General features: G+C 44.8%; 4 protein-coding genes across 9 annotated transcripts in view; 1 reads left to right on the plus strand and 3 right to left on the minus strand.

The window, feature by feature from the left end:
• Positions 1–333: 333 nt before the first annotated feature.
• On the minus strand, positions 334–4,200 carry TP53I13 (tumor protein p53 inducible protein 13). 4 transcript variants are annotated; one of them, XM_032457554.1, is made up of 7 exons: positions 4,001–4,198; positions 3,741–3,809; positions 3,496–3,537; positions 1,762–1,890; positions 1,517–1,624; positions 781–1,336; positions 334–696 (listed from the first exon to the last, which is right to left on the minus strand). In XM_032457554.1, the coding sequence occupies exons 1-7, from the start codon at positions 4,070–4,072 to the stop codon at positions 584–586; spliced, it is 1,089 nt and encodes a 362-aa protein (XP_032313445.1). In that variant the 5' UTR covers positions 4,073–4,198; the 3' UTR covers positions 334–583. The 4 variants fall into 4 exon arrangements, with proteins under 4 accessions (XP_032313445.1, XP_032313443.1, XP_032313444.1 ...); XM_032457552.1 differs by having other exon boundaries at positions 1,427–1,624; positions 4,001–4,197; XM_032457553.1 differs by lacking the exon at positions 3,741–3,809 and having other exon boundaries at positions 1,427–1,624; positions 4,001–4,200.
• A 27-nt stretch (positions 4,201–4,227) lies between these two features.
• On the minus strand, positions 4,228–5,878 carry LOC116669301. The gene is made up of 3 exons (XM_032498649.1): positions 5,810–5,878; positions 5,312–5,657; positions 4,228–4,616 (listed from the first exon to the last, which is right to left on the minus strand). Exons 1-3 carry the CDS (start codon positions 5,876–5,878, stop codon positions 4,228–4,230), a joined length of 804 nt encoding a protein of 267 aa, XP_032354540.1.
• Positions 5,678–13,716, plus strand: ABHD15 (abhydrolase domain containing 15). Its single transcript, XM_032457551.1, has 2 exons — positions 5,678–7,053; positions 9,059–13,716. Exons 1-2 carry the CDS (start codon positions 6,176–6,178, stop codon positions 9,582–9,584), a joined length of 1,404 nt encoding a protein of 467 aa, XP_032313442.1. The 5' UTR covers positions 5,678–6,175; the 3' UTR covers positions 9,585–13,716.
• Positions 13,717–16,059: 2,343 nt separating this feature from the next.
• Positions 16,060–27,080, minus strand: part of TAOK1 (TAO kinase 1) — a 113,327-nt gene continuing 102,306 nt past the window's right edge. For 2 of the 3 annotated variants that reach the window (XM_032457544.1, XM_032457545.1), the window contains one exon: positions 16,062–25,398. In XM_032457544.1, coding sequence (XP_032313435.1) covers positions 24,937–25,398 — 462 coding nt within the window. In that variant the 3' untranslated portion in view covers positions 16,062–24,936. Of the gene's footprint in view, positions 25,399–27,080 lie in introns of all 3 variants that reach the window. The other variant, XR_004311777.1, reaches the window with a different exon arrangement.

Consider the following 27,080-nt stretch of genomic DNA (forward strand, 5'->3'; position numbering starts at 1 on the left):
AGCAAGTGAAGACCACGACTGCTCCAGTCCCTGTCCTTGCGGGAAGGGAAGCCCCTGTGTTGTCTTTTAGAGAAGGAGTCCTGGAAATAACAATGTTTCAGTAACTACCACCACCATTCCCCTACCAGGAGCAACCCATGGTGGTGGGAGGCGGGGTCTACCATGCTCCTAAAACCCAGCCTCTCAGGCCAGGTTGGCAACAGGAGGCAAGTAAATGGGTGCCCAACTTGATTTTATAAACCCCCTACCTCAGACACAACCTAAATGGCATAGGACAGTGTCCCAGGTGGGAGCCAGTGTGTCTGTGGCAGATGCCCAAGCTCAACTCCAGGATCTACTAAAATAATTTAATAAGAAAAACATGGGAGTCTTGACAATGGAGGCTAAAACAGCTCCTTTTTCTCCCCACCCCACCCCCATTTTGGCTAACCACACACCAAGGACGAGCCCCTTTGCAGCGCTTAGGCAGGACTGCTCCATCTGGCCACCAGGGGGCGGCCCTGCGCGCGGTCCACGTGGCAGAGGTCGCGGCCTCGGGCGGGAGGAGGAGCCAGGCCTGCCACAGTGGCAGGCCTGGAGCAGGTCACTCGGAGCTGTCCCCATCCGGGCCGCTGTCCGGTGTGGGCGGTAGGAGGGGTCTCCTGCGTGAGCGTTTGACCCGGCGAGGGGGCAACAGCAGCCTCCGCTTCAGTACGGCTACAGACAGGGTGGGGAGCGATCAGGGGCAGGGAAGCCATGGTGGGGGTGGGCCTGGGTGGATGAGGAGGGGGCACTTCTCACCAGCCACTGTGTCCCGGCTGTCCACTGTGGGCTCCCAGTAGATGCTCTCCCCACGTCGGAAGTTTCGGTGCAGCCGTGTGCAGAGCGTGGCCAGGGTGAGCAGCACCAACAGGAAGGTCAGGGCCATGGCAGCCCAGGCAGCCTCCTCTGTGCGGGGGGTGGGGCCCCGGGCTGCCCGCGGAGGCGCTGCTGCCCGAGGGGCTGCAGAAGCCTGATTTGGACAGGCACAGCCCCCTGGGCTGCTTTGCCCTTTGGGCACCTGAGCCTCTATCCTGGCGCTGGCATTGCCTCCAGGCTCTCCAGGCAGCAAGGGGACTGTGGGCACAGATGGGGCATTTCCCTCTTCACTTTGGGGTCCTAACATGGGCTGTTTGGCCTCCAAGCTCCATGGGGAAACAGAGGGGAACCTCAGCGCTGAGGGGGTGGGCTGGAGACCCAGGGCAGCCCGAAGCCCACGCCTCTTGGCACCACTGGGAAAGAAGTGCCTAGGGCCTCTTGATACCACCTCTGTGCCTGGGGGCCGCCAGCTTCGCAGAGCAAAGGCCAAAGCTGGGGCCTACGAGGAGAAGAGACAGCAGTCACCCTTTCTCTGCCCAGATAACCCAATGACCCCATCACTTACCAAGCCTGGGCCAGCACCCCTCACCTGCACACACCCTCTCCAGCACAGCCTCCCTCTGCCCGGCAGTGACACCAAGGAACAGGGCCCAGAAAAACTGTCAGAGCGAAACCATGCCTTCTTCCTCTGCTTCCTCTGCCGCCTTCTCTTCAGCCAGTGGGCAGCCCAGGCTGGCTCCACCCATGCCATCTCCAGCACCACCCCCCATGCTGCCAGCACCAGGGGCTAGGAAAGGAGATAACTGTTAGTGCTAAGATGAAGGTGAGGAACAAGCAAGAGGAAGCCCCTGAATTTCCCTTGCCCTGCACATGGGGCTGCAGCCTCTGCCAGTGCCAGACAACCACCTTTCATCAACCACTTACCCGATCCTGAGTGAGGCTGGAGTCAGGCACCAGTGAGGGCTGGGCCACACAAATATGGGCTAGGAGGGCAAGCTGCAACTTCAGCCAGGGGTGGACACAAGGGTGGTAGAGGAAGTTGACATCCTCAGCCTGGAGGAAAGGCGTGTAAGTATTAAGCCAGGGTCCCTCGCTGAGAATCCCAAGTTCTCTCATCCTGGAGAGCCAGCTTAAAGGGCTCCCAGGATGGCCAGATGCTCCTTCCATCTTCAGAGCTCAGGAAAGGATAAAGGGATACTGGTGTGCACTCCCTCTTGCCTCCAAGTGTTCCTTTCATCCCTCCTCTCCAGCAATGCTCACAACTTTCATGACAGCAGGCGTGGTTAACCCTGTCAGACTCAGATGACATTCTTTAGCTTTATTCCTCTGGACCTGCCACAATGGCTCTACAGGTCCCCACTCTAGAGGGTAAGCACCCCTCAACTAGAGACCAGGTCTTCTGTGTATTGACCTTATCTACATATTTAATCTCCCAAAGCATCCAAATACAGGGAACATAGGCAGCAGGAGCACAATCTCAGGATGGAAACACTTCATCAATTATTAATTATTCTTTGATTGAGCTGACCTGACACAGCTCTAGTGCCAGGTGCTGGAGGAGATGCCAAAAGAGAACACCTGGACTCCGCTTGCAGGGAATGTAAAGGAAACTCAGGGAAACAGAATTAATGCAAATGAAAGCGCAAACTAACAAAATTCAAAGTGATTAGTTGTTAAAGTATAAAAGGTAATTATAAACATTACACAAATTCGGAGAAGGTGACAGATGAGGGCTGATATGATTAGGAAAAGTCTCAAAGGAGAGCTGACTCCTGCACTGGGCTTTGAAGATGGAAGGGGATGGATGGCAGGAGGGCCCAGAGCTGCCTCCTTCAAGTCAGGACAGGCCAGGGGTGGGGAATAAGCGGGAACAGTGGTACAGCCATGGGAATAAGCCTAGCACTCATATGTGTGGTGAGCAGACCAATATGATTGGAGAGGAACCAAAGATTTGGAGAGGTTGGACAAGGTTTACTTAACTAGGTAGAGCCTGAAAAACCAGACAGGGAAGTATGGCCATGATAAAGTGGAAAATAAGGAGCCACTGGTTTCTGAACAGTGGAATGAAAGGGCTGCTTGGGGAAAGGAATCAGGTAGGTTCCATGAGCTCTTTTGGCTTGGAGCTATTACAAGGAGCAAAAAAAGTTAGATATTTTAAAAGGAAAACCCTACGGACGGAGAAGCTATCTGACCACTGGCAATGAAAACAGGCAGCCACACAAGGTGAACCCGCAGTTTGGTTGGTAACCTGAGGTACCTACACTCCTTACAGCTTCCTATTTTCCTAAGTGCTGTCCCACAGTATTTGTTTACTCCTAATGGGGACAGACATTACTAATAACCTCCCTTACACAAAACTGGGCTCCAGAGAAGTCAGGAGACTTCCAAAGTCACACAGCAGAGCTGGAGAATAGGTTGTTTTTTCCTGCTACCTTCAGAGTTCCTCTTGCAGCCTCCTGCCCACACAGCCAGCTACTCAACAACATTCCTGACACAGCACTGCACAGGACAAAAGACTATGGCTTACCGTCCTGGGACTAAGAACATTGCTTCTTCCCCAGGGAAGTGGTAAAGAACTCTGCTGGTGAGCAGAAAAAGCCTACAAGGAGCTCGCTATTTTCAGCGCAGACACCAAGGATGCCTCCTACTTGTACTTACCTGCCGCGGGCTCATCCGTGTGTAGGTTACTCTTGGTGACACCTATACATGGGGGTAGAAGACAGCTTAGAGCCCCTGGGGAACTCAATGGGAGCGGAGAGAGACAGCAGGCCCACAGCATCACGTTGGGATGGAGGCGCTGGTGATTTGAGGACCGGAGGAACTGGCAGAGGTGCAGACGGTAGCTGGGCGGGACTGGGCTACCCCTGCACACCCCTCTCTCCCACCGCCCTCCAGGCCCCTACCTGTGGGGGCAGAGGCCACAAGCCCTCGGGACAACGGGTTCCCGCCTCCTCTGCCGGCTCAGCCACCACCTGTAGGCTCAAGGCGCACAAGAGCTGGGGCGTTCGGCCTTGGCGAGGGCCCGGCCCTCTCCCTCCCAGGCCCAGCCCGCTGGGGGAGAACTCCTAGTCCCATCTCCGCACGCTACTCCTTTCAGGACGAACTTTCGGCAAAGCGCTTTGAGATCCCGGGCCGAAGGCTTCTCGGGAGCGGGTCGCCTTACCTCACTGGGACCCAGGAGCCCCGCCAGCGCTGCCAGGAGCAGCAGCTGGGGCGGAGGCGGAGGAGGCGCCATCCCGGCCCGCCCCAGCCCAGCCCGCAGCCCGCAGCCCGCAGCCCGCAGCCCGGCGAGCGAGGGAGCGCGCGCCGCCTCGCCCTGCCCCCGCGCCCTCGCGCCGCCCGCGTGCCCACGTAGGCCCGGGCTCGCGCGCGCGCCGTCCCACCCCCGCCTCAGACCGCGCGCTCCGAATCCCCAGGCTCGCGCGCCCCTCGCCTCGCCCCGCCCCGCAGCTCAGGGTCGCTCCCGCCGCGTCCCCGCCCCGCCCCAGTGCCCGCCCACAGCCCCAGATTCTGCGCGCACGCGTCCTCAACCCCGAGCCGGAAAGTTGTGTGAGAGCCGGTGTCCTGCGCACTGCGTTGGGAGGCAGGCGGGACCACCTCCTTCGCCCTGGCACTGGTCCCAGCGGGTCTCCACGGCCTGCAGGGCGCAGCTGCAGCGCATGGGTGGGATCGTGGAGCCGGGAGAAGGGAGGGAAATGAGATCCCTGTGAACCGTATGGCCCAGGACGGAAGTTGGGTCCGCCCCTTCGGCAAACCTGCTTCAGACTCATCGATGTGACCTGCAAATTGAAGAGGGGCAGAATCACGAAGTCCGAGCTGTGGAAAGAAGAAGGTCCCCGCTCTAAAGGGTCCCCTTCAGCTCATCCCACTCCTGCCCTCGCAAATAGCGCCCGAACCTGGAGGAGCCTTGGAAGGTCTCATCAGGCTTCCACCCTCCCCAGGCCCAGAAGTCCCGGGAAACTGGAACCGGGCTGGGGGCTGCTTTGCTCCCCACGTCAGCCTCCGCTCTCGTGGTTGGCTCAGCGGTGGTCAGCGGGGTCCCAGGAGACCTTGGTCACCTTGAGGTAGAGGAAGCACAGGCCTCAGCCCCAGCAGAGAGCGAAAGCCGGACGTCCCCTGAAGCGAGGCGCCTACTCTCCTGCCTTGTCCCCGCTGCCCTTCTTTTTGGCCCAGCTCAGAATTTTGAGGAAAGATGGGAAAACAAGTGGAGGGTGAAGATTGAGATGCATAACCCAAAACTTTGAAATAGAGCAAAAACGTCTCCCACGTGATTTACATGGGGGGATTTATCCTTCTCTCGTTCCCCAGTAATTGCCAGTTATTGAATTGATGGGCTGTGATTTATTCCCTGACATGGCCAGGTCGCCCCTGGAAGGGCACCTGAGTACTTCTTTTCCTCCACCTTATCGTCGGAGGTTTAGGGCTGTTTCTTTTAGGGAAGTGCTTCCTGGGGAGCGGTGTTGATTTCCTCTACCTGAAGCCAGGTTCCAGGAGAGTCCCACACTCCCAGGGGGATCGGGACAGCGTACTGATGCAGGAAAGGGAATGAGTATTCCTTGGCTCTCTAGCCTCCCGCTGCAAACCCGCCGTCGGGGCACGACGCCTGTGCTGGCTCTCGCTGGCCGAGCCGGACCCCCGCCTGACCAGGTTATTGGGCAGTTGGGGATGCCCGCGGAGCCAAGACAAACATGGAGGTCAGAGAGCACAGCCGAGTTCGGGGACGGAGACGCGGTTGGTGGCTCCAGCTGCAGTTGCAAGGCGCCCGGCGGAAGCCCGGGAGCCCACGCCGGGAGCTGCGGTTTATTCACGTCTTCCTTTTGCTACTTCTCTATAGCGGCTCCTGAGGGCTCAGCGACGCAGGGTCTCCCCGGCAGCTACACACCCTACACACCCCACGGGGTGGAGGGACGGGGACAGAGGACTCTGAGACTCATCGTCTTCCCCCAAGCCTCAGTCTCCGAGTCTCCCCCACTTCTCTGCTGCCCACACCCCACTCCTCGGCTCGCTGCCCTCCCCACTCCCTTCCCGCTCGCCAGCGCATCCTCGCTCCCTCTCCGTGGCCTCGGCTCCTTTCACCTTCTGCTCCCGCTTGTCGCAATCGCTGTACAAAGGGCCGGGGGCGGGAATGGGGGGCGGGTGAGGGGAGCCGGGTCCGAACTGGCTGCCTCTGCGGGGCCGCGGCCAATCCGGAGCGCGCCCCCCCCGCCCCGCCCCCCAGCGCGGAAAGGCCCTGGGCAGCCGCCGGGGCCGGGCGGAGCTGCGGACAGAGCCGGGAGCTCGCGGAGGGTACGTCCCCGCACTGCCGCCCACCGCTCGCCGGGGACTCTCCCGCCTCGCGATGCCGCCGTGGGGCGCCGCCCTCGTCCTGTTGGCCGCTCTCGCTCTGCTTGGCCTTCTCGCCCCGTGGCTGCGGCGCCCCGGGAGGCTCGCCGTCGGAGCGAGGACCTTGCCGGGGGCCGGGGGCCAGGGCCACAAAGAGGAGGTGTATGGCCGAAGCCCCGCAGATCAGTTAAGCGACGGGCGTGAGCCGCTTCCGGGAGGATGCAGGCTTATCTGTAAGCCGTCGGCGCTGGCCCAGTGCCTGTTGCGCGCCTTTCGACGCTCGGCGGCGCTGGAACCCGGCCCGCGGTCCTGGCTCTCCGGACCCCACTTGCAGACCCTCTGTCACTTCGTGCTGCCAGTGGGGCCGGGGCCTGAGCTGGCCCGGGAGTACCTGCAGTTGGCGGACGACGGGCTGGTGGCCCTGGACTGGGTCGTGGGACCTTGTGCCCGGAGCCATCGGTTCACCAACGCCGGGGGCCTCCCGGCAGTGCTGCTGGTGATCCCCAATGCGTGGGGACGGCTCACCCGCAACGTCCTCGGCTTCTGCCTGCTGGCCCTGGAGCGCGGCTACTACCCGGTCATCTTCCACCGTCGAGGCCACCACGACTGCCCGCTGGTCAGCCCCCGGCTGCAGCCTTTCGGGGACCCGTCCGACCTCAAGGAGGCCATCACTTACATCCGCTTCCGACACCCCGCGGCTCCGCTGTTCGCGGTGAGCGAAGGCTCAGGCTCGGCGCTGCTGCTGTCTTACCTGGGTGAGTGTGGCTCCTCCAGCTACGTGACCGGCGCCGCCTGCATCTCGCCGGTGCTACGATGCCGCGAGTGGTTTGAGGCCGGACTGCCCTGGCCCTACGAGCGGGGCTTTCTGCTCCACCAGAAGATCGCCCTCAGCAGGTGGGTAACGGAAGCTGCAGACTGGCAGGGAGGGGATTAGAGGTTTGGGGCTCACGGAGAAACAGCTCTGCCTGGTACTGAATCAAACAGGTTTAGAGCAATTGGGGTAAAGTTCTCACACGTTTTTCTGAAGCGTCCAAGCCCTCTAGTCTGGACAGAATCAAGGAAGTAGATTTGAAAGCCACAGACGACTCAGTCAGCTTCATTAACTAAAGCAGGGACTCCTGCCCTGGGGCCCTCTGGCCTCACCTCAGCCCCACTGTATCCTAGCAACCTGAGCACTTGACCCACCAGAAGCAAAGGCAGCACCTGACTCGTACATCACTTAGTCCATAGCTTGTGAAATCAGCAAAGAGGGCTCTGGAAGCAGTTGCTTACTGATGATCTGTCCAGAATATTTCCTTATGGTCTCTGAGCTTGGAGGTGACAGAAATAAAAAATTTGGTGGTATTTGTTAAAATTCTTTAGATCTGACAAATGCTTTGCATATTCCTAGGTATGTACTCAATATTTAATACAAAAACTTAAAGAATACTTAAATATAATTTTTAAAATTTTCTTAGAAGGTAGTAACCTACCGTCAGGGTGAAAGGGGAGACTTTTCCACTGAGAAGACCTAAGTGACACTCCCACAGCAAATAACCAGGCCTCAGCTTACACCGTTGTTCTCCTAGGAGATGGCAGAATGAGGTCAAAGACGTAATAGCAACAGTGTGGTGTGGCAGAAAGACCTGGGATGTGGGGTCAGACCCACTTGGGTTCAAATCCTGAATTTCCAGCAACTTAGTTAGCCCCTTTGAGCCTCACATCCTTCTCCAGTTCAGTGGAGTTAATAATACAAGATGGTTATAAGCGTAATAGGAGTTAAAGAAAGTGAGGGGCCTGGCATTAGCCTGGCAGCAATACATGGTAGCAACTGTGATTTTCTTTCCTTGCCCCATTTTGCCTCTTGTTCTGAAAAGGTCAGCCCTGAACTCAACAACAGACCATGTGCTTCCATGGCAACCCAGAGCTGCCAGAACAGTCCAGGGGCAAGATGCTCTCACATGGCTTAATTGCCAATTTCCATCCCCAAATGACCACCATCACTGTTGACCCTGGGTACCAGCTGGAGGATCAGGTGAGGGAAGTGGAAAGGAAACCTGGGCCTTTAGGAACTGCCCTGCCTATGAAAATTTGGGATTGTCAACTTGGGGCAAATCTTTTTGAATGTTTGCAGAAGGCATCTATCCAAATTCAGCTGGCTAAGTCTGGATTAATCCAAACAAAGTTCTGAGCTGCCCATCCTGGCCTCCTTGTCAATGTTCCAGGACCTCTCCATGGAGGTGGAAACGGCAATAATGTCCCTCTTTTCCAGAGCAGTTGCTCTCAGGTTCCTATTTGGAAACTCACCCTGTAAATTAAGTACACTCCCAGTCACTTCCTCTGCCACTCAGCCCTCTCTAGGAATACCTGCCCCGCTGATCAAGGTCACACTCCTTTGTTATCATCTGGACAGCATATTAAATTTCAAAGAACAAACTAACTACTACAACTTAAAGTAAAATGTCACTTTGCTGGCTTGAGTCAGTGAGTTCTTCTAAGAGGGGTTCAGGAGGTAACAGTTCATTGCAAGTTCCCTATAGAGGTTCAGAAGTTGGAGTCAAAAGGAGAGCTGTCACTGTAGCTCAGCACCTGGAAAGTCAAATGCCCCAGGGCTGGACAGGTAATGCCATGAATGACAGGCCTGGTAGGAACTGTAACACAGGAAGGAGGGAGGAAATACCTTGATTGTTACCATGAGGAATGTTAGCCCATTTCACCAGATCTCCTTATTTCCCCCGAGAAGCCAGATAGCTGCATTTAACTGATGACAATGAAATGGAAGTTTTAAAATAGACTGTATGGCCAAAGAAAGCCTCTGACTCTGGCCTGTGGGTTGCCACTCTGTGACTTCTGCTGTCAGTTGTTTTCCCTAATTCTTCCCTCTCTTTCCTACCTTCTCCATTCAACTTATTGCTGCCAGGTATGCCACCGCCCTGGAGGACACAGTGGACATCGGAAAACTGTTCAGGAGCCGTTCCCTGCGAGAGTTTGAGGAGACCCTCTTCTGCCACACCAAGAGCTTCCCCATCAGCTGGGACACCTATTGGGACCACAACGACCCCCTCCGGGATGTGGACGAGGCAGCTGTACCTGTGCTGTGTATCTGTAGTGCTGATGATCCCGTGTGCGGGCCCCCAAACCACTTTCTGCCAACTGAACTCTTTCACAGCAACCCCTATTTCTTCCTCCTGCTCAGCCGCCATGGAGGCCACTGTGGCTTCCTGCGCCAAGAGCCCTTGCCAGCCTGGAGCCACGAGGTCATCTTGGAGTACTTCCGGGCCTTGACTGAGTTCTTCCGAATGGAAGAGAAGATGAAAGGGCTGAGCAGGCGTCGAGCTTCTTGCCTAGGGGGCCGGCGCCGCTGGGGAACCCTGCCAAAGCGGGAGGTCTCTCCCTCTTCCTATCTGGAGGAGATCTTTAGCTGGAAGAGATCATATACAAGGTGAGACATAACCCGAGAACTATCCCCAAGCCCTGCAAGGAAGAACAGAGCTGGTCATGGCTAAATCCTGAGAAGGTGGTGAGGACTGAACGTGGCAGGCAGCTCCAGCTGACTCAGCTCCTTCACTCTTAAACTGGTCTGTGGAAAGAGATGGAACTTCCAGCAAGCTGGTGTTCACTTTCCCCTGAGCAGAACTCCTGCCTGGGCCCTGTCCTATACATTTCAGCTCATCGTGGTTCAGCAACTGCCCGTTTCCGGTCACTGTTTCCTGTCACCAGCCTCATAAGTCAAAGAATAGCACCATTTAAGTCCCTGGACTCAGGAGAAGATGCTCACTCACTAGCAAAGACTACAGAGAAGATGAAGATGAGTTTTTGTGAGCCATTGGGCAGGTCTGTCCCACATAAGTAATCAGCTCTATGACCCTGGTTCTCAAGCTGGAGCCACTTGATGTAGTGGGGACAGGATGTTTGTGTCTTGGTCCCACTTCCCTCTTTTTCTTCCTGCTGTTGTGGTGCTCTGCTGACTTCATGTGGCGGCAACTATGGAAGCAGCTCACAGAGCTGTGTGGCTGCATCAGTCTTGCTTGACTATGAGAAAGGCCCAGAGACAGTAAGTGCTGTGCTGAGACTGGGTTGGTGAGGGTGACAAGGTTGAGAGTGTGAATGCCTGTGTCTGGAATACTAAGGTCCAGTGTTTTGGACAAGTTCTGCAAGTCCTCATTGGGAGTGGGGCTGATCTGGGGCTTTAGCCTAGAACCTCAAGACTCACTGGAGAGATTCCAAGGATGACTTATTAATAGGAAGTCCTTGCAAGCAGAGTCTGCTTGACTATGGCTCAAGGAGCCAGACTCTCAGACACTCTAGCTGCTCCCTCCAGGAACATTTTAGGGAATTACTCCAAAGAACTCTAGTAAGAGTTGTTTTTTCCCTGGGATGTGGGCTTTCTCTAAGTGGTAAAAATATAAACCTCATATCTTAAGTGTTTTTTGGTTCATTGCCCTCGTTTCTGACACTACTTTAGCTTTTCCCTCTCCAGAGCCTGGAGGGACATCTGGGACCAGAGAAAAACAAACAAAATTTCCAGGAGATTGGCTAGAGCTGCCTCAATGATTTACTGATATTTCACAATACCATGCTTTTTCTGCTCAATTATTCAAAAGGACATCCATGTAGATACAGAAAAAGCTTCCTCCTGGATCTGGCCACTCAGTGACTTGGCTCTTTGGTTTTATGAGGACTAATGCTGAAGGTCAGAATAAAATAAGGCATTGTACAGATAGATCCACAAAACATGGATTTGGATTAGGCCATTAAACAATACAATAGGACATCCAGTTACCAAAAAAAAAAAAAGCTTTGCCAGCAGCTTTATTTTAATTTGTCATCAAGAAAGAGGGTAACAGTTTTGACAGGAAGCTCCATCCTGGCAATTTTAAGGAGGAAAGATGTTTACCAAAAGCCATATCCCAAGGCTTGGTATGAAATTCCCGGGGCCATGATTTCAGGTTTGTATAATCTTAGCTCATCCTTGTTCTTCTAGATCAAATAAGAAGAAACTTTGAACTATACAAGAATCTGAACTGAAATGCAGACAACACTCAATTGTCTAAGGCACATTATTCTGTCATGAAAAAATTACTTCCCTCCTTCCCCACTTCTTGTTTCTCCTCCTCCACATTTTTTAAAAAATTGAAGTACAGTTAATTACAATGTGTCAGTCTCCGGTGTACAGCACAATGTCCCATTCATGCACATACATACATGCATTCATTTTCATATTTTTTTCCATTAGAGGTTATTACAAGCTATTGAACCTAGTTCCCTGGGCTATACAAAAGAAACTCACATTTTTCATCTAAAATTCTTTCAACCATTTGTAAGCAGGAGAAATAACAAGGGAGTGAACCCTAAAGAAGCCGTTCTACTTCTGGTTAACAGCTGTGGTATGAGGCTTGGTGAAGAAGAATTACTGACATCTGGCCACCCCTCTCCCCTAGCATCTGGTACAGTGGAGATTTCAGTTAATTAGGTCCTGCAGTCCCATATGCAAGATCCTACAATCATTCAGACCTCATGGCAAAATGGGAAGCAGTCTAGTGTTTTTTTTTAACACCCCATCCCCCACCCTTCCCAGGGTTAAGGGGCCCCTAAGGGCTAAAATCTAGATTGTTTCTCTAGGCCAGATACCTCAGACTCTGGTTCTTTAAGATAATAGTTTTTGGAGAAATTGTGGTTCCTTTTTTTATAGGAAAGAAAGCTTGTGGCGGTGAGGTAGGGGAAAATACATATATTATTTTATACATACATCAGTTGTTGGTTATTTTTTCGCCTATAGTCTTAAAGCTCTCAGAACAGCAGAATAGCCCTAATCCGGGCTCCATTGATTCCCTTGGATCCACAGCCTTAATGACCTAACCCTTAAGTAGTTGTCTTCCATGCCCCTTGTGCCTGTGCCAGATATACTCAGCTGATCTCAGGAAGCTCCTTCTCTCTCATCTTTTCATCACCATTTAATGAAAGCTCATTTTTGCCAAGAAAGTGTAGTCCCTGTCCAAGCAGGTTTGGGTGACCCTGTCTTTCAGTCTACCGATGAAGGAATCACCCAAATTGGCTCTGCTTTGGTTAACAGCTAATTATATGAAACCAGCTGGAGGAACCCCAGGCACACATTCTGAGAGATTGCATGGCTCTTGAACAAACTGACAAGTTACAAGTTTGAGGACGCAAGAAATAAACAACAAACAAAAACCAAAGAAATACCACTGAGTTGGGAACTTTCCAGGTAGTGAATCTTTACGATCCTCTCAGGCCTCATTCACTTGCTTGCCTCCCTTTTGATCTCTTCATTATTTATAAATACCTTCAAATGGTAAAAGGAATAACAAAGACAAAAACAGAAACAACCCAATGACAATAAAGGTAGCATTATCTCAGAAGGAGAAACTGAGTTCTGTGTCTCCACCCACTGGATCAGAATACAGGAAGCAGACAGTTGCTTCTGAAGGTTTCTTTGAGTTTTACTAAGCTCTCACCTCTGATACCAAAGCCTGTGCTAAGCTATAACTTAATTCTCTCAAAGATTTAGTATTTTATGTATTTATAGATGGGTCTCTAAGGTGGCTTGGCCAGAGATGACAATATGAAAAACATAGCATCAAATCCTCATTTTGAGAAGACATCATCTCTATTTTCAGTGAAGATATCTTTGCTAAGACTTGAGTACTGTTAGAAAAGAGGTCTACACAGGAAGTGTCTTCTTGGCTTTATAAATAACCTCAAAACCACGTCAGAGTCAGAAGGTCCTCTGTGCTCATCTTCCACCCAGACTGCAAGATCCTCTGTCAGTCACTCTTAGTAATGTCAAGGTTTCTTCCTTTAGAACTAAACTTTAGTATAAATTTCCCTCCCTGTTTAAACAAGCAGATACACTTGGCCACTTTGGCAGAACGTGCCAAATGATATCAGTGAGCATTTGTGACTCTACAGCCAAGCCACAAAGGATGACATCAGAAAGTTCTCACGAGTTATCTCAGTTTGCAGAGCTAAAATTGAGGAGTTTTACCTAGGGAGTGCCCAGAGATGGAAGGAATGCCTCAGGAAGCAGGAAGTCTCACATCATTGGAGGGATATGCAGGCTAGACTGCCACTTGGCACACATCATGGAGGGGATGTGCTGAGAAATAAAGGTGGTCTAGATTAGATATAAGGTCTCTTTTCATCCGAGAGTGGGTAAACTGAAATAACACTAATGAGCTCAGTGGGTTGTAAAGACTTCGGTTGGTTTAGGGGCTTGAGGATCAGATCACAGACCTGATCCAAATTCTGGGAGTTGGGACATGACATAAAAATTTTAATGAAAATAACTGTGCCAAAGTGATAGGGTTTTAAGACATCCAATAATTATGCTCTAAAGTATCCAGGAAGACAAAAGTTTGAAGGAAAAGTGGAGTGTCATTAAAACAATAAAAGATACTAACACATCAAAAACAAATGTATCCAGCTCCTCCAGCCTTCCTGTGTATGTAACAAGGTAATACCTTGCTCTGGTGTCTATCGCAGTGTGGTTGAACAAAAATTTCTCTCTAACTTGTTTGCCTCTGAATAATAAATTGCAGTCTCCCTGCAACAATGGAATGTCATTATTTTTTTTAAATCTCCAGAAACAAATGAGCTGTTTGTCTTCTTAAGTCCTCTATCTACTGAGCCATGCTTACCTACCTGTGAAGTTAACAGGGCCTCACTGCACATTCTTTATTTGCTGGTCGTTGCTTCACTTCTATACATCTAACCTTGTGTGCTCTAACACTAACCAGTGGCAGCTCTGTTTAATCAACAACCAGGCCTCCTGCTCTAGACTAATAATTTCCCAAAGGCTCAAAATTCCCTGATGATCAATGGTACCTACATAGAGATATTTTCCAGTGGGCAATTAGTAATTTGTGTGTTGGACAGAGTACTGAAGTAGTTTGGAGAAGTGGGTTCTAGTTTCTACTTCAGATCTGTGACTCCTATGACTTTGGGGAAGTTATTTTATGAGTTGTTCCATATGAAAAGACTGAGACTATAAATAGGCCTTAATTTAGGTCTGTCAGGATAGAGTGAAATAATAAAAGCAGGTGGATCCTAACTATTCAAGTCCATTTAACTCCTCAACCAGAGCTCAAAGACCTCTATCATGAGGCAGCATCTGCTTTCAGATCAGAATCTTATTTTCCAGTTCTTAAAAAGCCAAGAAATTGCAGTTATTAATTCCACTGCAAACTTGGGAAAGGCCTGGAAAAGCAGCACCTTACAGTCTCACACACTGGGATGCTGGGTTGCCCAGTTGAGGGCAAACCCTCTCCACCCCTTTCCCAAACACATACACACACTCTCTCTCTGATAACTGTGTTATGGCCAATAGGTTTCACATTGCTTCATTTGCTCCAGCCAAAAACCATCCACTTTCCTATTTCTTATAAGTGACAGTCGATACAGATGTGACTTTTAAGATCTCACAGTAAGTAGTAATGGGGCTAAAGACCAGAACCCAAACCAGTGCTCTTTGTGCCGTACTTTGCCTTTTCCTAGTCAATCACTGGCTGAGATGACAGTAAATAATGCTCACTTTACACTCCATAAAGTAAAGGACATCAACAAAAGGAGAATGTTTTCAGAGCCGCTGGAGTGCACAACTCCACGGGGGAGCATACACATTAATCTATAAATGGCACCCCAAAAGTTTATTGCATAGCCTGCATAGCCTTAACACCCTCGGCAGCCTTGTCTCCCTCTTATCCGTAAGAACAAGCATCTGAAAATAAGCAATTAGTCACTAATTATCTGGGACATGTACAGGGAAACCGTGGTTCTGCAACTGGCATCGAGACGTAGCACTGCCTTATAACCACTGGGGCTGCAGAGCTAGCTGACCACCAGCTGACCACTTTTTTATGTTCAAATTTCTTTTATAGTTAGGTAGGATAGCTTTAAACTCTAAGCATAACTCAGAGCATCTTTGGTGTGTTTAGTCAATGACATTTGTTTTGGGCTGTTGACATGGCTAGAAGCACATGTTTTATAATACTTTTCTTCCACTGTAGTTTGAAGAGCCCAATTGTGGGGATAAAGCAGAAAATAAATCTTGTTTTTTAAACCCTTTTTGAGTTCCTACAAATTCAAGGTGGGATGTTGGCAATGTTGGAGATAGAACACTTGGAATCTAATCTTGGTTCTGCTAACGTAGTTGTTCAACTCAGGCAAATTAAACACTATATAAATGTTAATGTCAAAACAGCTCAATATCAACATTCTGGGAGTTTAAAAGCCATGTTAAAAAGTTAAAAGAGCCATTTTTCTGATAACCTATTCAATAAAGTAGATCATCTGAAAGTCTACTTTTTAAAATGACACTTAAAATGATTTTCTAATTAAAAAGACATATAAACCCAGCCCATGTCACCCCCCTCCCTCCAAATTAGCCTTCTGACAAAATAAGTCATTTTAATACTGTTTCAGACAACAGGACTGGATTAGAAATTCTACTCCACATAGGGCTAAAATGTGATGATTTTCAAATCTGGAAGATAAACCCATATAAAATCACCTGGGCAATTCTGAAGCTTTGTACAAGGTCCAAGACTACATATACCTACGTGTCCACGTGTGTGGGAGGAGATATAGTTGTACAGACCACAATATATGTCTACATAAAACTTAAGAACCTACATCAAATCGTCAGAACCTACAGTAGAATTATCTCACACCCACAACACACAATAAGCCACTTCACTGTCTGGGCAAACAGAACCTGAGGGAACTAGACCAGAGGGTTTTTGTCTACATTAGGCAGCTCTTTCTTACCCGTATCTTACTCATTTTTATTAACCCTAACATTCAGCACAGTGCCTGAGATTCAGTAATTATCCAACAGACAGTCACTGAAGTGAAATATACTTTATGCGAATACAATTACTTAAAAAAACTGAGCAGACACTGTGTACTAAAATTACTTTATTACAGTTGATTTTTTTAAACATTTCCTTTGCTATGATACAAAGGATACTTACAAACAAAATATTACATATGACCTTGTTTTCGCTCTTATGTTCTGACAACTTGGTAACAGCTTTAAATGCACAATCTATACAATTAATACAGGTTATATATGAACTATAAGGTATGTTGAACCAGAAGAATACTGACAATATACTGTACAATAAGCCTTACCAGTTAGTGCTGCGGACCATTTCTACCAAAAGGAAAATGCACATCTGTACAGTCACCTTTACCAGCTGGTGCTGACAGTGAGGGAGAGGCTTCTACTTCTTTGCAACCCTTGATAAGCCTCCACTGTGGGCATCTGTTTGGTCCAAAAATTGAGAGGACTGTGTATATTTAAAATTAGTCATTGGTAAAGTGGTAGAACATCACTTTCAACATGATAATCTCTCGCCAAAAAAATCAGTCCTAGTTTCAAAAGACTACAGGTCCTTCGTCCACCACGAAAACCCTACAGGCTCAAGGGTGTTGGGAGATGAGAAGATGAAGGCTGCCAAAAAAGGAGGCAAGAAATCAAGCCAAAAATCTAGGTCTTGCAAAATCATCATTTGTCCCTTCACCAAAGGGAACTAGAAATGTACAAATTCATTGATGAACCTCAATGATAACTTATCAGTTAGCTGATAACCCTCATTTTATCTGGACCCCTGACTTGTGGGAATAATTGAAAGAGATTGTGAATATATACCACTTTTAGAAAAGAACCTCTTGCTTATTTAAAATATTCCCTTTAGCCACCAAAGCTGGTCCTGGGCTATTACAGGTGTGCATTCATCTCTTAATGGTCTACTCAGAAATGATAAGGTTACAGCTTTTTTTCTTTTCTTTTTTCTTTTTTTAAATAAAAAAGCAACTGACTGAAGCATTTTTCTTTCTTTAGGTAAATAGCAAAAATAAAAATAAAAACAAACCCTTGTATTTGCATAAATAATGCAAATGGAGCGATATGGCCTTTAAGGTAAAGGGTTAGTAGAAAGGAAGAAAGAAGTGAAGAAAATCCAGAGAAAATGATGTATTAATTTTTTAAAATTTCTACATGTGCAAAAAAATCATGCTGGTTGAGGAAAACAAAAGTAAATGAGTATATAAAACTAAAAACATAAATAATATGTTTGGGATGACTGGTAAAAGCAGAAACCAACCTGGGTTACAAAAAGGATTATACATTCAAGATGCTCTTAAACCCAGTGGGATAACTTATGTTAAAACTGTGTTAATAGTTACGTTAAAAATCTCAAGTTTGTTTTTAAATCTTCACAATACAAGCAAAGCTGTTTTAAAATATACACTATACATATTTCTCATAGTCTCTCCAACCTCATTAATGCGCATTAGGCTGTCTTTTTCATATACTAAAACAAGGGGGTTCTGAAAGCTAAATTACTCAGAGTAACCCATCCATTATTTAAATGTTTACGTTTTAAATGGGTTAAAAATTTTAGCAGACTTACATAAATAGGATTTAGCAACACAAGTGTTAATTTAAAAAACTCTAAAGCATTTACTGATTATAAGGTTGGAACAGTCTGGGGAAATTATGTGCACTATACTTCAAAATGTTATTTACATCAGACCATCGCTTTTGTAAAATTTTCCCTAAAAGATAAAAAGAAAAAAATTTGGAGAACTAATCCATTCTAACCTAGCAGAGAAGGATAATAAAAGGTAAAACAATAACAAAATTATCTCCTAATAGAAACCCCACATATCCCTCTCCGCTTGGATTTTGCCCTATGAAACCACCTGCAACTCCTAATAGGCTCATATATCAAGTGTTAAGATAATGTGGTAAAATACTTTGTTCAGATAAATTACTGGCCTTGAGTGGACTTTAAAAAAAAAATTTTCCCACTTGTGTCTCTGGCTTGGATTATTTTAGGACACATGTATGTAATTAATTGGAAGGGCACTCTAAGTAGGCACAATTCCCATCTAATGTGGAATAAATGGTATGACATAAAATGCTGTCGGGGAGAAGGGGTGGTGGTTTCTTTGATATCATGAAATGCAAGAAAGCACATTTGGAATGGGCACCAAAAAAGAGCTTTCTGGCAACACACCAAGGGCAGCCAACATCTTAATAAACTAAATATATTTGTGTAAGACAAAAAAGGGGCTAGAAGGGTGCCGATATTTCTCCCCCAGGTTTGTCTGATATGTGCTAAACAGTCACATGGCCAACTGGAATTTGCAAACATTAAGCCGTTCCATCCTTTTTAATCACATAATTCACTTCATGACCATGTGTAGTTTATAGAAACAATAATGTTCATGCTGAGGCAATGTATTTGAGGGCTCAGAAAAAGCAAAATGTGCCACCGAGAGAAACCTGTTCCCATACAACCGGTCTTCATGCTTTCAAGTGGCTCTAGTATACCTTTGATGCTAAGCCAAGCCATGCAAAAGCAAAGAGTACACACTTTTCATTAACACTGGTATCTCATTTCTAAACTCCACTGACCTCAGAGTTGCCATAGAAACATATAACATGAGTAATGAAAGCATACAAATGAAGGTTCATGGATTTCAAAAATGCATTTCCCTCATCTATATTCACCAGCTTTTAATACCTTAGGCTAAAAGGCATATCAAGAGATAATGACAAAGGAACACACGTAATTCTGGAAATATGGAAAATGCTCCAGAAATGGGATCACTGTGCCAGCAATAAGCATAGTTCATTTCATTTGAAAATTCAGCTAGAGAGCCCAATAAACAGTTCCAAGCCATAAAGTTATCACCTGCAATAATTTACATACACATTAAAACTCTTGCACTTTATAGACAAAACACACTTCTGTAAACATGGCCACTGGGGGAGGGAGGCTCCCTACCTCATTCATGACTGAGGACATGTAACCATTATATTAAACCAAATGACTTCGCTTCAAAAGATTTTTAAAACTGACCAATGATTAAGTTTTATTTCCCCCTGTTTAACAACATTTAAGCATTAATTCTAAAAAATGTCACCTAGGATGGTTTCAGGGTTAGATGCTAGGACCACAACTGGCAATGACAGCAACTCCTCTCTAGCTGGCACAGACTTATAAACTTTAGTACAAAAACAAAAAAATACAGAAACTAGGTCAATTTGTTAGCTACATATTTACAGATAATTACATGATTTTTTCACCCATAATTGCTAAAAACTATGAGTGAAAAGGAGAACTGTGCAGGTTGAATTACCCGTACTTTGGGGGGAATTCTTGGGTATCAAGATACCCTTTTCATTCATTCACAAGTCTCATCTTCTCTACTTTTTCATGGCAAACTACCTACAGATGTCCAGATTGGTATATCCAGTGGGCATCCTGTTTCAGAGAGGATTAACCTTTTTCTCTATTTAAAGTAAAATCTCTTGTATATTTAAAAACAAAACAACCCCAACACAATCAAGCGCAAGCACATACACACACAATCTCTGAAACCTCAAAAAGTTATGATTGCTGGGTAACAGTTAACAGTGATGGTGACATAGTAAATGGCTTCCCCAGTTTTAATTCTCTGCCTTTATTTTCTTTAAAGAGTATCTATTTTGGGGTGGGTGGAAAGAAGTGCAAGTTTAAGAAACCCACAACAGGCAGATAAGGTGCATACTAATTTACTTATTTCTCATGATCTGAAGACTAACATTAGGCCAAAATGGATTCTCTTCCCTTGCATGAGTGAAATTTTGAAAATCTGAATATAAACGAGGGAAAAATTAGTCAATGTGACTTTAAAGGGGGCTACCAGAATTCAGTAGAAAATACAAATGCACAATAAAGGAAGAGTTCTCAGCTTCACTTTTTCTAGACAGTGTTTAATAAAACTTCTTTACAAATTAAGTCATTTCCAATGTAGACTTACTGTAGTAATTTCATAAAAGTGCAGACAACATAACCAGACACACAGCAAAACAGACTTCAATCAGTAGTCCTGGCATAAAGAGGCAAGTCTGCTAAGTGTACAGCATACTCTTCATCCTTTAAATAATCTGAGGATGGAGAATTTCCAGTTCTTAACAACTAAGAGTGACTGAGTACCTTTTCAAAGGCAATGCTACAATCTGGTTGGGGGCACTATCATGTTAGATAAGGAAAAACAGAGAATTTGTTTCTCTTTGATAATAATCTGTATTTTGGTAAGGAGCTCCAAGATGACAGCCTAAGTTTTGGATTTGTTCCTTAGAGAAGGCAGTTTTCTAAGAAACAAAAGCCCCCTCCTTCCATCCTTACAGGAGATTCACACTTATACCCTTAAATATATTATCTTCTGACTTGAATACACACTAGACACTTCACATTGTAAGCATGGGACAAAACACAGGACCATATAAACCTCCTAGTAAAGGGTTGCTGTGTTGGACCAAATCTGTGCTTGAATGGTAGTGGCTCCGAAGGGGTGGAAGGTGCATGAAGAACTATCAGCAAGCAAGAAGCAGCAGCTAAAGGGAGAAAGCCCCACGCCAACACCAAATCCTTCTCTCCCAGTGGCCATTTCCTGTTGATCTTTACAGTTTATAAGAACCTTAGATGCCTTAGCAGTAATTCCTTTCTTGGCTGTTTTGGTCCTTGGCAAAAATTTGTAATTGTTAGTATTAATGGAGTAAAAAAAGTAAGCTCAATGGCACCATTACTAAGAAATATGTATGGAGTGCACATGAAGATTATGTGATCTATTGGTTTCTTTTCACCTCTGCAGAGGAATCACCACCAGTGTTTTTAATTTCGATGGTTCATTTTTCTCTGCATCACTTATCTTTCATGGCATTATTTGACAAAAACTCACAGAAACACTAACAGGCTCCTCCCCAAGCACTATTTTACTGCATTGCAACTTATGGTTCCACATTTTACTTAACTTTCTTTCCACCCATACAAGTGCTAAGAGGGGATTAAAAAAAAGAAAAGATTGCATCTAATGATCACCTTCTCATAAATATCAACCCAGAATACTCATTCTTAAGAAACACACGCATTCTTGCCTTAACTGAGGACTGAAATAACTAAACAAATTAACAGAACCTTAAGTGCCCTGATGGAAATGTACAGTATGAGTTACATCCATCTATCTATCTATACACACATATAGACACTCATATGTATATACAATATATACATACAAATGATAACAGCTATACCAAAAATGTGCATATTTAACACAGTTTTTAAAAAAGCCAGTAGATCATGGTATAATACAATTTATTTCCACTAGTGAATGGCACAAATGGAGAAATGCAAAGGAGGTGTTTCAAGTACGATAAAGTCATTTTTCACAGGTGAAAATAAACAGTATTATTCCAGTGTCCAACACAATGTATTCTATAAAAGTTTAAAATGCCAGACATTTAGTACTTAAAGAAATAGAAAGTTACTAAAGTCTGCTTAATGGTCTGGAAAAGACACTCATAGAGTTTTCAATTTTTGAAAAGGGGGTGAGGAAAGATAGCTGGGAGTGGGAGGGAGTATCAAGGACAGTTTCTTTAGTGTACTGAATGATGTTTACCTGTTGTCCAGGCAGCTGAATATTGTAATAACTATGCTAAGAAGTTCAATTTACCCATAAATCCTTGGCCTAGAGTACCAAGCATATAATATCTGTGGGTGTAGCTTCAAATAAAAGACTATTCATCTCTAGGCACAGAAATGATTAGAAAGAATGGCAGCTCTGAATAAAAAATAATATAAACACATTTTCCAGCTGACTATCTATATAATGAAAATACTTCCAGATACTTTAATTTGGGGTTAGAGCTGACTTTAAGCAGAGAAAAAAATATGTGCAAAAGGAAGGGAATCCAATTAGGAACAATGTATTTCCAGGTATGAGGTTTTGCATTTTTTAAATGCTAACTTAAAAAAAGGGAGAAAGGGAGAGAGAGTGAACACAAGAAACTTTACTGCCAAGCTCTGGATACCAGACATAGCATTTACGACTTTCTGACATGCCGGACAAATTTCCCATACTTTTATTTTCTTAAACACATATATATCAAGTGAACACCAACACTGGGGGGAGGTAGAAGTAATTTGATCAAATGTTGACATCTGTACACTGATTCAGAAGTGCCTGCTTCCTTCTTTAGAATCTCTCAAAACATTTCAAATTTTCCTGCTACAAGCTTTACTCTTTGATGATTCCTACCATGTGTGAGATTCCTCAGAAGTCAGATCTTGCAAACACACACAAACCAATTAATTTGAACCATTTTTGCAAACTATACATATTTTAATTAAAATTAAATTAATGGGATAGTCCAGGTATAGTCATGACCTACATGTAAAACTGGTTGCCACACAATCAGATACAAAGCCCTACTGGATAGACATGTGGAGTCAGTATTCAATCACAATTTTGCAAGTACATATGATCTGCATGAACTCAGTAACTCAATTTGACTAATTTAAGTCCACGAGTGGACTTTAACATGTATCACTGGTAGTATTTTTTTAAAGAGTTTTGAATGTAAAACTGATCTGCACTCCTATTCCACCCCTCCAACAGTACAGAGGGGCTAGATCCAAAAAGAATTTTTAGAAGGTATCAATTCATATTTTTGGACATTTTATTAATTCTAAAGTTCTTTCCTATCATTTTCCTCCAAATAGGTAGATATCTCAGTATGTCTGAAATACTATATAATAAATACGTGAATGCAAAAAATATACTGAGAAAATTTAAAAATCCCCTTTCATTAGATAGACAAGTAAGTACGTATCATGCTCACCTAAAAACTGGTGATCTCGAGCATGGCCAACAGAACACTGTACCAGAGTGCTACAAAACCCTGACTAAAATTGTGTGTGAATTCTACTGCGAACTTGATTTTAAAAAGACTTACATTAAAATATTAATTTTTCTTCTAGTTACCTTTAAATGAATGTCAGAAACTCCTAAAGGGGGGGACTCACGGGGATTAGACTGACATACCTGGGGAAGACTTAAATTTGGTTGAGAAAATCAGGATTTCAACAGTGACAGATTACTGTTTGGTCATTAATCTGGTCTAATTAAAGAGTATCACTGAGAGGGACTTAAGAGAATTCTACCTTGGAGCCCTCTGACTATATGAAAAAAGCAGGATCCAGAGTTAGCAGCAAGGGTTCTTCAAGACACCTGGGGAGGGGGCAGGACAATAACTTGTAAGAAACTCTCATCTGTCACTGAAAAGAACAATTTTTTCCTTCGAGTCATACTCACAGCTTCCTACCCACCCCACCTTCAACTCAATTTCCACATTAGCAGTGGAATACCAAGTAACATCTAACTTTCAGCATTGGGTTGATCCTTCATTATAAAACAAAACAAAACATATCCCTCTGTGGAAAAAAAAAAGTTAGCTTTTGTCAAGAAATTCCCTGACCACTATAACTTATTATTTTTTTAAATTTGCCAAACTTGCTAGTTCTTTTTCAGTAGTACTTTAGCACTGAGGCTAGAGACTTCCGGAAGTGGTGTTTCCTATTGTGCGATGTTAACATGATGCCAAATGGTCACTAAGTCTCAAGGAACTAGAAGTTTGCAAAGTATTGCAGCAACAAAAACAGCAATTAAAAGGAAAAAAAAAAAAAAAAGAGGACCTGCATGTGCAGCAAAATCTACAGTGGTGATGAGGATTAGTCAGCAGCTGGTAAGTCATTGGCTCAGTGACTCCTGGTTCACTATGGCAACTAAACATTAAATAATTGGCTATTCTACTTGTAAACAGGAAATCCCGTAAGCCAAAAGATGGTAATCAAATTATGTTTATGTAGTGTGGTGAGAATTCCAATAGACGGCAGTTTGCAAATATGGCATCATTCAAATACCTCTGGCATTTGATTTATATTGGCTATGTGTCTTTGTTCTTATACAAAGTAAAAGTACTGTTTGGGGTCTTGGGAGTTATAGAGCTTAGCTAGGATGAGATATCACAGTATAAGCAACAAAACGTCAGGATATATAGGGTTCATGTCCTCACTCTGCTGCTGAACATACCCACCATATGAACTTTCAGGGGCCTCTCTCACCCTTCCGGTCTTCCCCTTTAAAGGCTCACAGGTTCGTTGATGCAATTCCCACACAACTTGTGATCTCCTTAAGCACCTCCATCTCACCATGCCATAAAGAAGGCACAATTGAATAGACCAAAAAAAAAAAAAAAAAAAAAAAAATTCACTGACAGATCTATGCAGCATTCAGAAAAAGAATTAAGTTGTTTTCTACTCTCTGAAAAAGTCAATGCAACCCTTTAGTGTTTGTGGATTTCTGTGTTCTTTTTTACTCCAAATGAGGCTGAGAAGTCAGACCAATTTAATAAGAAAGTACACTGGTAAGGGGATACAGATGTGTTTCCATAGCAACTTGTTTCAGTATATGCTGCCTGCTATGAGTGGCTTATAAGAATTTGGGGTATGGAGAAAGGCTTTAGATCTCTTCACAAACTTCTTAGGATCTAATTGTCCAACAGTGATGACTCAAGTCACATCACTGCATTCTATTTTTGCAGTGTTCAGAAAATACCCCCTCTCTAGCCAATTTCTTTTAGCTATGCACGATATGTATGTGTGTGTGTGTATATGTATACACACATACATATCAAATCCCATTTTCAAAATTTCTCCAAAAGTTAAAAACAAAAAAAACAAAAAACAAAACCCGGCAGCCAAATACTATGACATCCCAGTTAGTAAACACAAAACAGAACACTTTACAAAAATGAATAAAATATACCATATGCACTCAGCTTCCACACTGTAGTACCCAAGTGAGGAGGCTGCTGTGACGATGTCTGTAGGCAGTTTCTTTTGGCAGACAGCTCCAGCGGAATTGCCACTCTCAATTATTAAGTTATGTATAAGACATATGTGACCCATTGGATATTTGTGAAGTGACACTCGTGCTTCTGCTCATGCCCTGCTCCGTCCGTCCCCCAGAAGCTGTCCGCCTCAGAGCCTGAGGGCTATTGCGGACTCCCATACTGCTACCTCGGGGTACCCCTTGCATCGGCCCTGACGGGTGACCCCATGGCTGGGGTCCACCCTGCATTGGATGGCCCCAAGCTTGTGGTGGGCCACCCATGGGATGACCCCAGTGAGGTCCTGAACCCCCAGTAGGATTGTGAGACCAACCAGAAGCTCCCGGGTAGCTGTGGCTGAATGCCTCAGGGGACAGATTAGAAAGGACCATGTTACTAAAACCTAGTCTCATGCTTTCAGAGTCAAAAGCTTCAATTTCTCTGGCTTGACGTTCCAGCAGGCTTCGTATTCGTTCTGTGCGTTCATTCTGCAAAGCCAACATTTCTTCTTCAATCTGTTGGGGGGAGGGAAACAAAAAGAAAGCTGATTTATTTTTAAAAATCTATAAACTAAAGAAGTTAATAATTACTCAGCTTTGAACTGAATCATAAAGTTCACTCTGGCTATTTTATGGATGTACATTTAAAAATCAAAAAGATGTACTATAGGAATCATAATTTGTATTTCTAAAATGTGTAAAATCAAATTCTTCAAAGAAAAGGCAATAATCTTAATTGAAACAAAAAATCAAGGCAATTATCATCAATGACTATTTAATCCATTAGGCAAAGCACTGAATAAAAAATAAAATGGGTGAAGGGAAACTTGTCTTATCAGATATACCAAACAGTCACTCTAATAAAATAAATATGGTATTCGTGTAGGAACAGATCATTCATGAAACAGAAGTAGAATGAAGATCTCAGTTTGCAGGTTTTTGATGCAAGACAAAAGCAGTAATTAATTCACTGGGAAAAAGATGGATTTTTAATAACACAGGCATAACTGGCCAGCCATCCGCAAGGAAATAAAAATGGAACCCTATCTTATACTGCATTCCAGATAGACCAAATCCTTAAATGGAAAAGCAAGCAAATAATCAAAACCACAAAGTTTTCATTAAAAAATTAGGAGACTATGTATCTAGAAATTAGCAACTGGAAAACTGGAAGGTATTACAAATAAATGTAGTTGACTATACATAATTTATTAATGTAAAACATTTCATACTAAATAAAGTTAATAGGCTAAAAAAAGTTGATGGAGAACTTTTCTTTGGATGATCAAATTGACAATTGCCTGTTATAGGTTAATTGACTTAAAAGATAATTAACTAAAGCTGTATGAGGACCTTGTTTGGGCCCCAATCCAAATAAGCCAACTTTAGATATTTTTAAGATAAAAGGGGAAATGTAGGCAAGGACTGAGTATTAGGCAATACTTGAAATTTATTATTAATTTTATTAAATATCAAGATGGAACTATGCTTATTTTAAATTAAAAAAGTCCTTATTTATGTTTAGGAGTAAAATGATGCTGTGCTGAAATTTGCTTTAAAATATTCCACTCTCCTTCCTTCTACCCCCTCCAAAAAGTTGTGTATGTGTGCAGCAGGGGAATAGATAAGAAAAAATTAGCAAAATCAAAAAGATGTACTCTATGCAGAATATTGGTAACTGTTGAAGCTGGGTAATGAGTACCTGGGATTTCACTATACTCATTCTTCCTATTTTTGTGTATGTTTGAAATTTTTCTTGAAAAAAAGTTAAAAAAAGGAAATAATGAGAATTTGTAAAAAAAAAAAAAAAAAGCATTAACTAATCAGACATCAGGAATATTTGAGGACTTAAGCCAATAGTCTTTGTTATCTGCAGATATCTAGCTCTATAAATGTTTACATTTTATGTATCAACTTTTAAGTGCCCTCAAAAAAACCCCATAGTTTAGCATGGGAAACACATGCAAATAAAAAATTACAACAGAATGTGGTTAAGATGTAATAACAGATTTATAAGGTATAACAGAAATACAAAGGGATGAAGTGATTCGCTCTATAGGGGAAGGAGAGACGGGCAAAGAAGCCTTCTTAGAGGAGGTGGCAGAAACTGGATTCTGAAGGAAGAATACAAGTTTACCAGAAAGATGTGGGGAGGGAAAGATATTTTCAGCAGAGAGAACATATGCAGGTACACAGAA

The sequence above is a fragment of the Camelus ferus genome, chromosome 16 (assembly GCF_009834535.1).
Source record: "Camelus ferus isolate YT-003-E chromosome 16, BCGSAC_Cfer_1.0, whole genome shotgun sequence".
NCBI lineage: Eukaryota > Metazoa > Chordata > Mammalia > Artiodactyla > Camelidae > Camelus > Camelus ferus.